This window comes from Barbus barbus (assembly GCF_936440315.1).
Source record: "Barbus barbus genome assembly, chromosome: 28".
In the NCBI taxonomy this organism is placed as follows: Eukaryota; Metazoa; Chordata; class Actinopteri; order Cypriniformes; family Cyprinidae; genus Barbus; species Barbus barbus.
Window position 1 is genome coordinate 28,823,216 of NC_136756.1, and position 10,000 is coordinate 28,833,215.

General features: G+C 30.7%; 2 protein-coding genes across 2 annotated transcripts in view; both read left to right on the forward strand.

Annotated features, from left to right (window-relative positions):
* The window catches only part of LOC306848635 (synaptic plasticity regulator PANTS-like), an 806,624-nt gene that overhangs the window by 204,662 nt on the left and 591,962 nt on the right, over window positions 1-10,000 (forward strand). The gene's annotated exons all lie outside the window — the stretch shown is intronic.
* Window positions 1-10,000, forward strand: part of LOC306848585 (tricarboxylate transport protein B, mitochondrial-like) — a 22,927-nt gene that overhangs the window by 7,858 nt on the left and 5,069 nt on the right. The window contains exons 3-7 of the mRNA XM_079383226.1: window positions 651-750; window positions 6,849-6,987; window positions 7,070-7,154; window positions 8,165-8,269; window positions 8,395-8,510. Coding sequence (XP_079239352.1) covers window positions 651-750; window positions 6,849-6,987; window positions 7,070-7,154; window positions 8,165-8,269; window positions 8,395-8,510 — 545 coding nt within the window. The remainder of the gene's footprint in view (window positions 1-650; window positions 751-6,848; window positions 6,988-7,069; window positions 7,155-8,164; window positions 8,270-8,394; window positions 8,511-10,000) is intronic.

The following is a 10,000-nucleotide window of genomic DNA, read 5'->3' on the forward strand; positions in this document are numbered from 1 at the left end:
TTTAGCAATTTTGTTGTTTTTATCATTTTTATTCTTTTTTTAAAAAAAAGTGTGCATACTTTTTATCAATTTTGTTCATTAGTTTTAGTTATTTTAGTCCTTCAAGTTAAATCTACAGTAAATGAAAATTATTTTATTTCAGCCAATTTTAATTTTAATTTTATTTGAGACAGTTTGTTTGTATTTTATTTTTAGTTAATGTTTATTTTATTTTAAGTAATAAAAATGATTTATTTTTTTTTCAGTTTTAGTTATTCAGTGCATTTAGTTTTAGTTATATTAAATTAAACTAAATGAAAATGGACATAGAAAAGAATCCTGAAAAATAAAAAGTATCACAGTTTCCACAAAAATATTGTGCAGCACAACTGTGTTCAACATTGATAATAATCAGAAATGTTTCTTGATCAGTAAATCAGTATATTATTATGATTTCTGAAGATCATGTGACACTGAAGACTGGAGTAATGATGCTGAAAATACAGCTTTGATCACAGAAATAAATTACATTTTAACACACATTCACATAGAAAACAGCTGTTTTAAATTCTAATAATATTTCACTGTTTTTACTGTATTTTTGATCAAATAAATGCAGCTTTGCGGAGCGGAGGAGACCGTGAGATGATGCTGTGATCTTTTCTTCACAGCGGACTGTGTGTCCCAGACGGTCCGTCATCATGGAGTGAAGGGTTTATATCGAGGTCTCAGCTCGCTGCTGTACGGATCCATCCCTAAATCTGCAGTCAGGTTTGTTGGTTTGATTTATTTATAGAGCACAATTAAAACAACACAAGGTTGACCAATGTGCTGTGCAGATGCGTCTTCATGCATACTTGAGCCGTGCGGCCCATCTATTTCAGACAGCTGACATTTATTATGCTGATTGTTTTTATTGAAGCGAGCAGCTCTTTCTCATTTCTCCCATGAGTCTCTGTGTGTGTGTGATGTGACGGAGCAGCAGTGTGTGTCCGGCGCTGTCTGTCAGACTGATGCTCTCTGCTCTCTCTGCTCTCCTGGTCACTGAGGAGAGCGACAGAACTGACCCCTGCACACTAAACACACAGCTTCTGTCACCGTTTACTCACCCTGCTGTCGTTCTGCAGCCGTTCGACAAAACTCTTCACACTGCCTTCTTTCCACACAGCTGCATTTCATAGTAAACATGTCTGTTAAGCTCCAATAACGGCTGGTTAAAGCACTGAAAAAGTGTGTTTTCTAAGCATTGTTAGTTTAGTTTAATTCATTTACAGTTATCCACCTCATCACATTACAAATCTAATGTGTCTGGCTTCTGGTCTCATCCACATCCCGTTATTTTTAGCTGTACAAAACCTGCTTGATAACCGGTGTGTCTTACCATATTATTTTAATGTATCTTAATTATAATATGAACACACTGGTTTGTAGTGTAAACAGTTTTAGCGTTTACTGCACGTTGTTTTTCTTCTCGTTATTTCCTGTAGCGGTTAATGAATCGGAAGGCTAATGAATCCACATTGAAGAATAAGGTGGATAGGTTTTATTAATATTTTACATTATTTTTTATATTCATATTTTTTATTTTCATTTTAGTTATAGTAACATTGTTGTTTTTGTCATTTTTTTTATTTTTAAAAATATATCTATATAATTTTGCTATTAGTTCTTAGTTTATTAATATACTGTTATAGTTTTTATTATTAATATTTTGAATTAATTTCTATTTTCTTTTTCTTCTTCATTTAGGTTAGTTTTAGTAATTTTGTTGTTTTTGTTATTTCTATTCATATTTTCATATATCTATATAATTGTTATGCTTTGGTTTTTAGTTCATTAATATACTGTTATAGTTTTTATTAATATTTTGAATTAATTATTATTTTTATATTTTTGTTTTCATTTTCAGTTTAGTGAAAATTTTAGCAATTTGGTTGTTTTTGCTATTTTTATTAGTTTTTTAAAAATAGCTTTATAAGTTTTATATATATTTTTTGTTTTTTAAATCCTTTAATAGACTGCTATAGCTTATAGTAATATTTTTAATTAGTTCCTATTTTTATATTTTCCATTTTCATTAAAGTTAGTTTTAGTAATTTTATTGTTTTTGTCATTTTTTTTAAATACATCCATATAATTTTTATACTTTGTTTTTAAGATGTAAGATATAAGATAATCATAATAGATGCATAACAAATAAAAAATATAACATTTTATTAATATACTAATAACTAATATACCAATATAATAGTTTATTACTATACTGTTATAGTTTTTATTTTTTGTTTTATATTTATATTTAGTTTTTATTTTTATATTTCCATTTTTCATTTACTTAAAAAAAATAACAGTAACCTACAGAATTAAATAAATTTCAAATGTCTTAAAAACTAGAGCAGCAGTAACATTTTCCTTAAAAATCAGGTTTCCAGACTTCATGGTGAATAAATGATGACAGAATTTTAATTTTTAGGAAAACGATTCCTTTAACATGGAGAGAAAACATGAATAAAATTATTTTAGGATTCATTCATGCATGAAAAGATGAAAGTGAAACACGTTTCTCATTGTTCACATTCTACTGAATCTAATTCATCCAATGCTGGACTGGCTCTGGATCAGCGGTGTGTGTCTCTTTAAGTGTGTGTCGTCTGTGCCTTCATCACTCAGATTGATTATCGTCTTCCTCCTCCTCTTTTCATTAGCTGATTGGACTGGTTTTGCGCGGGTGACCTTGTGTTTGTCCTGCTAATGGATCCTGTGCTGTACATCTGACACTGACCACTGGATCCGAGCCCAGATTACATTTATGAGCAGCGTCTTATTTGAATGCATCTGTGTTTTCTGAGCGCCGCACACAGACACACATCAGAGACTCAAACCGCTGCAGCTCTGATAGATGCACAGCGGTTTACTGACGGCCTGCAAGCGTGCACATCCTCAAAATCAACTCAGCTGGTTATATGTACAGGGTTTTTTGCATTAGTGCTACAAAATGTGCAGCATGCATATCACTGTGAAGTACTGTATTCTACAATGCATTGCACTCAACTTGACTCGGAAGTCATATCAACTGATCATTATTTGATTGGACTGACAAAAGTTACATTTTTACACAAAATTAGATTTAAAAATTTAACAATTTTTATTTTTATTTTCTAAGACAAAAACTCTATGCGTTAATTAAAGATGCTAAATCGTGTGTTTTTTTTTGCATAATCACTATTCAGTGCATACTGTTATTTTAGTATCATTAATAGACTATTATAGTTTTTATTATTATTTATTTTGAATTTGTTTTTATTTTTATATTTTCTGTTTTTATTTTAATTCTAGTTTGAGTAGTTTTTGTGTTTTTTTTGTAATTTTTTTTGTCATCGTTTTTGTTTGTTTTTTTGTGAATATGTATTATAATATTTAATATTTTTTATTAAATGAGTTATTTTAGTACTAGTTAAAACCACATTGAACAACGATAAATGTTGCTTTGGCAATTAGCTAAAATAAACGTTTTTTATATTTTATTTTATCTTAGTTAACGGTTACTTTATTTCAGGTTAATAAATTGTTTTAATTCTTATTGATATCATTAATTAGTTTTTTAATTTTAACATTTTTCATTTATTTCAGTTAGTTTTTGTGATTTTGTTGTAAATGTTTATTTGTTTTTAAAATATATATACCGTATATGATTTTTATACATTTTTGTTTTAGTTCATTAATATACTGGTATAGTTTTTATTAATATTTGAATGTGTCTATTTTTTATTTTAGTTCGTTTTATTAATTTTGCTGTTTTCATCATTTTTATTAGTTCTTTCAATTATGTAAATATAATTTTTTATAAATATTTGTTTTAGTTCATTAATATACTGTTATAGTTTTTAATTATATTTTTAACTAGTTTTTATAAAAAAAAAATTTTTTTGTTAGTTTTTGTAATTTAGTTGTTTTGTCATTTTTTTATATATTTCTTAAATTTGTATACATCTTGTTTTAGTTTATTAATATACTGTTATAGTTTTTAATCCATATTTTGAATTAATTTTCATTTTAGTTTGTTTTGTCATTTTTACTATTTTTTTTAAATATTATTTTTTTTTATAGATTTTTGTTTTAGTTCATTAATATTCTTTTATAGTTTTCATTAGTATTTTTAATGAGTTTAAATTTTTTTATATTTTCAGTTTATTTCAACAGAGTTGTTTGTTTGTGTTTTGATGATAATAGCCATGGTGCACACTACTTAGTACGCAGTATGCAAGTATTCCATTCCAAACGCAGCTTGTGCTCAAGCATACTGCTGTTTGAGTCATTTATTAATGCATACTGCATACTGTTTCACAATTTAGTAAACAATAGTATGCAGTATAGCATATGTTTAGCAGCCAGTTAGTATTTCTTTCTAAACAGCCAGTCTGTCTTAGTGTGAGTTTCATCCTGTCATGCTGAAAAAGCTGCAAGAATAGAGCTGGATGGATGATTTTAAAACTGAATTTGAGTCAATTGAATTTTATGGAGAGAGAGAGAGAGAGAGAGAGAGTCAGGATAAATGAATGACGCCGGCGGAGACATTAAGCAGACAGACGAGTCGAGGTTCAGGTAGAATGACAGACAGTTTGTGTTTAGCTCTTCTGTTCACTTCAGTGCTATAAATAGCGCTGGACTCTGCTGGACGTCCTGCGGTCGTATCTGTCTTGAGTAACAGAAATAAACATGGAGCAGGTAATAAAAACACAGAGCTGCTTCCTGCTGCTAATGGACACCTGTGGCCTTCCCGTCGGCGTAGACGCTTCACTGCTGACACGGCTCGATTCACCAGGAAACACTTTAAAATAAGCCTCAGATCTGATTCTGAAGACTGTGACTTGAGGCTAATCGTGTGTCTGCATGAAGAAAGTTTGTGGAAATGCATGTCTGTGTTTCCTGTGTGTTAATAACTAATATACAGAGCCAGTGGATGAATTCAAAACAGCATACTATTCTTATTTCTGCTATATAGCTTTATGGTAGTGACGGTCTAAATATTGTGCGGTCCCTGTTATTTTTTTTATTTATTTTTTTTATTTATTTATTTTGTTAGTGCTGTCAAACGATCAATCACAATTAATCGCATCCAAAATAAAAGTTTTTGTGTACATAATATATATGAGTGTACTGTGTATATTTATTATGTATATATAAATACACACACACACACACACATATTTTGAAAATATTTGCATGTATATTCATATCATTTATATTATATAAAAATATATTTAATATATAAACATAACATATTTTTCATAAATATATACATATATGTGAGTGTATTTATATATACAGAATAAATATACACAGTACACACATATATTATGTACACAAAAACTTTTATTTTGGATGCGATTAATCGTGATTGATCGTTTGACAGCGCTATTTATTTTATTATTTTTTTATTGTTTTTTGGTTGAGAACAGAAGAACACGTTACATAGCAGAAAAAATAAAATAAATAAATAAATAAATGCCATACATTACATATAAACTTTCAAGAATAACAAAGATTGCATTTGTTACATATAAACCCTTAGTCATTTCATCAGTACATTATATCAATAAACATTAATATACACTTACAATTGCAATCATCTAGACCACCCAGCTTGCTAACCATTTCCTCCATTAGTTTCTAAAGATTTGCAGATGAAGTGTATATCTGAGTCTCTAACCTCGGTTACTATTTGAAACAGTCTTCTCTCATAGGTGGGTCTTCCTTGTAAGATTTCCGGGTTATCGCCTTTTTACTTGTTGCCAGTAAACTTTTAAATAAATATTTATAATCTTTTCCAACTCCATCTGCAATATATCCCAAGTAAAGAACATAAGATGATTTTGGTATATGTAGAGTGAAAATACTCTTAATAGTAGACCATACAACCTCCCAAAAACTATTCACCTTTGAACTTTGCCAAAATATGTTTTATTTTATTTTGATGAAAGAAGTGATATAGCAAACCATGCTTTAGTGATTATTTTATTTTATTTTTATTTTTATTATTTTATTATAATTTTTTTTAACATTGCCAAAATATGTTTTATTTTATTTTTTAAAGATATATGAAAGTGAGATAGCAAACTAGGCTTTAGTGATTATTTTATTTTATTTTATTTGTATTATTATTTATTTATTTATTTATTTTTTAACATTGCCAAAATATGTTTTATTTTATTTTTTAAATACATATGAAAGAAGATATATAGCAAACCATGCTTTAGTGATTATTTTATTTTATTTTTATTATTATTTATTTATTTATTTTTTAACATTGCCAAAATATGTTTTATTTTATTTTTTAAAGACAAATGAAAGTGAGATAGCAAACCATGCTTTAGTGATTATTTTATTTTATTTTATTTTACATTATTTAATTTAGTTTTATTAAGCCAAATGAAAGAAGTGGTATAGCAAACTTTGCATTAGTTAGTATTTTATTTTATTTTATTTAAATTTTTAGCAGCATCAAATAAGCCAAATAAAAGAAGTGACATAGCAAACAATTACTTTAGCTACAATTGTTAAACTTGCATTGTTTACCATTAATTGTGTTATGCTTTCTTCAGAAACAAACGACTGTGTGTGACTTACTGCGATGCAAAAGAATGACTGATTCATATTGCATGGTATTTTTTTAATGTTAACAGGTTTTTTGGAGAGTGCGCTGAGCTTCAGCATCTGCTTAGTTTCCAGCCCTGCAGCAATGCTTTATTCTCTAATGTTTGCTTACTTCTCCTCAGTCTCTGCCTTGTTTAAAACACAGTGGTGTATGACGATGATGATGCAGTTACACTGAATATGCTTTAATGTAAAGTCTCTGTGTTCCTCTGCAGGTTTGGTGTGTTTGAGATACTCAGTAACCAGATGAAGGACGAGGCTGGGAAGCTGGACAGCACTCGAGGGTTAGTCTGCGGTTTGGGCGCCGGCGTGATGGAGGCCGTCCTGATCGTCTGTCCCATGGAGACCATAAAGGTGAGGTCAAAGGTCATTCATGTTGAACATTACATTAGCATTGGCAGTTTTATCATATGTGCTTCATCTCTCACGTTTCCAGGTGAAATTCATCCATGATCAAACCTCGGCTAATCCCAAATACAGAGGCTTTTTCCACGGAGTGCAAGAGATCGTCAGAACTCAAGGTTAAAACCCTGTTGTTTTGACTGTTTCAGATCATAGTTGTGGGAAAAACCCAGTGTCCTGATTGCAAGGTCTTGTTGAATTTTCCCCCATGACAACAGTTTAAAAAGATAGTTGAAACACATTAATACAATCTTGACAGTCTTCACTTTCTGGTTTCTGGATGTAAATTACTTAATTAATTTTTATTTTATTTCAAATCAAAGAGATGAATATAGCAAGCAATTGCTTTAGTGTTTATTTTATTGTTGTATCTTCCCCCGATTTTGCCATTCTTATTCTCATCATGGTAATTACAGTCTGAATATTATGCATTAAATTTAAGTCACCATAATTTTATTTTATTTATTTATTTTGTTTGTACCCAAACCACTTGTCCTGTGTAGGGTCATTAGCATGATGGAGCTTTAATTTAATTGAATTTTATTGAATTTAATTTTATTTTATTTTATTTTATTTTATTTTATTTTATTTTATTTTATTTTATTTTATTTTATTTATTTATTTATTTATTTATTTATTTATTTATTTATTTATTTATTTATTTATTTATTTATTTATTTATTTATTTATTTATTTATTTATTTATTTATTTATTTATTTTATTTTATTTTATTTTATTTTATTTTATTTTATTTTTCACTTGTCCTTTGCAGGATTATGTGGGGCTTTAATTTTATTATGATTTTTATTTTATTTTAGCTGCTACAAATAAGTCAAATAATAAAAAAAATAATCTAGCACGCTATATGTTTTAGCAATGATTATATTTTCTATTTTATTTTAACTTTGTATTATTTTTGCATAGTCTGAATTAAGGTAAAGAAATATAATAAATAATGATAAAATCTCTTGATGTAAATTTCAATTGACTGTAAAGAGTTCTTAGATATTCATGTATTTGCAAATAAGTGATTTAAACATCACCGTATTATATAGTGCATACGATGGGCTGTATATAATGTGTGTTTTCCGTGTTTGCAGTAAGTGATGCTCTGTATGTGTCTCTCAGGAATCAGAGGGACGTATCAAGGCCTCACAGCGACCGTCCTCAAACAGGGATCCAATCAGGCGATCCGCTTCTTCGTCATGACCTCTCTCAGGAACTGGTACAAGGGTGAGTGTGTGTTTGTGCATCAGCAGAATCACACTAGATAGAAAACACTGTGTGAGCTGCACTGCCCTCTGATGGCAGATAGAGTCTCATCTGTTCACATGAGTTGTTTTCTGGATGTGTTGTAGGTGACAATCCCAACAAATCCATCAACCCCATCATCACAGGAGCGTTCGGAGCGATTGCAGGAGCGGCGAGTGTGTTTGGAAACACGCCGCTGGACGTCATCAAGACAAGAATGCAGGTACACCAATCATTTATCAGCTCATTTATCACATATCAATCTTGTTATGAGCAGTGTAGCTGTTTCTATTGAAAGTACTTGATCTGCGGCATTGAAACACACCTTATTCTTTCTGTTTTTGACTCAATGAATAGCTAATCCAGACACTTAAATTTCTCTATTATTTTAAATTATTTACAGACGTCATGAATTGATTTCTACGAATTGCATTAATTATGTAATATATATGTGTGTGTGTGTAACAATACAGTAAAACACAATATTAGAAGAAAAAAGAAAACAAATAAATATCATATTAGCAAAAAAATAAAAAATAAAATAAAAAGCTCATGATATTTCAGTCCTCATTTGTTTCAAATCATCTGAGATTGTAGCACTATATGAAATTACAGTTTTTGCCTATTGCTTACACACTTTTTGCAGAATTTGGCTCATTATGTCAAAACTCTACACACAAGCCAATCAGACAAAGCACATGGAGATTAACAACTCACATCTATGCCAAAATGAAACACTGCAATCAAAACTTAAATGAAAGTCTTGCAACAAAACCATACACACAAGCACCATTTGAATTACTCTTTCATATCACCAGCAACACACTGATGGGCTTTATATAAAACACTGCAGTCTTTCTATTTTTATTGTCATTTTCTCAGACTCATTCTTCTGTAAAACTCAAAAGTAGAATTTATGCAGTAATCAAACAAGAGTTTTTACAAAAAAACAAACATTCTTACAGAAATAAAGAAAAATAGAATCACAAATCATCAAATTTAGCAACAAAAAAGTAAAAAGCAAAACAATTACTGGATAAATTGGTATTGGGGGAAGAAAAAACATACTTGTTTTGTGTGTGTGTGTGCATGTGTGTGTGTGTGTGTGGTGGGGCTCTGGGGGCTTATGGATCCCTCCTTCTGTTCGGATCTGGCCACAAGACGTCGTCAACATCACAGGCGATGTCCTCGCGGGCTAGGCATCGGGGAAAATATGGCCTTGTGTGCCGAAGCCACCCTTGGATTGATCCCACTCCAGTGTCTCCGCATGCCTCTTCCATTGCTTGCAGAAGAGTCATGCAGGCGTGTGGTTGCCGATCAAATACTTTCCACCGCCACGCAGAAAATAATTCCTTGATTGCATTTAGAAAGGGGCTGTAAGGGGGCAGGTATAAAAGTGTGACATGGTTATGGTTGTTGAATCAATGTCAGAGCCCGGTGGAAACTAACATTATCCCAGATGACAACAAACCTGGGCTGCTGTGGTCTGTCCTGCATGTAGTGCGTCTAGAAATGCAATGATCTGTCCTGTATTGTAGGGACCTAGAGTGGCATGGTGATGCAGGACTCCTTGGACACTAATTGCAGCACACAAGGTGATATTTCCCCCACGCTGCCCAGGGACATTTACAACAGCCCTTTGTCTAACTACGTTACGGCCCCGACGCCTGGTTTTGTCCAGATTGAAGCCTGCCTCATCCATATAGATGAACT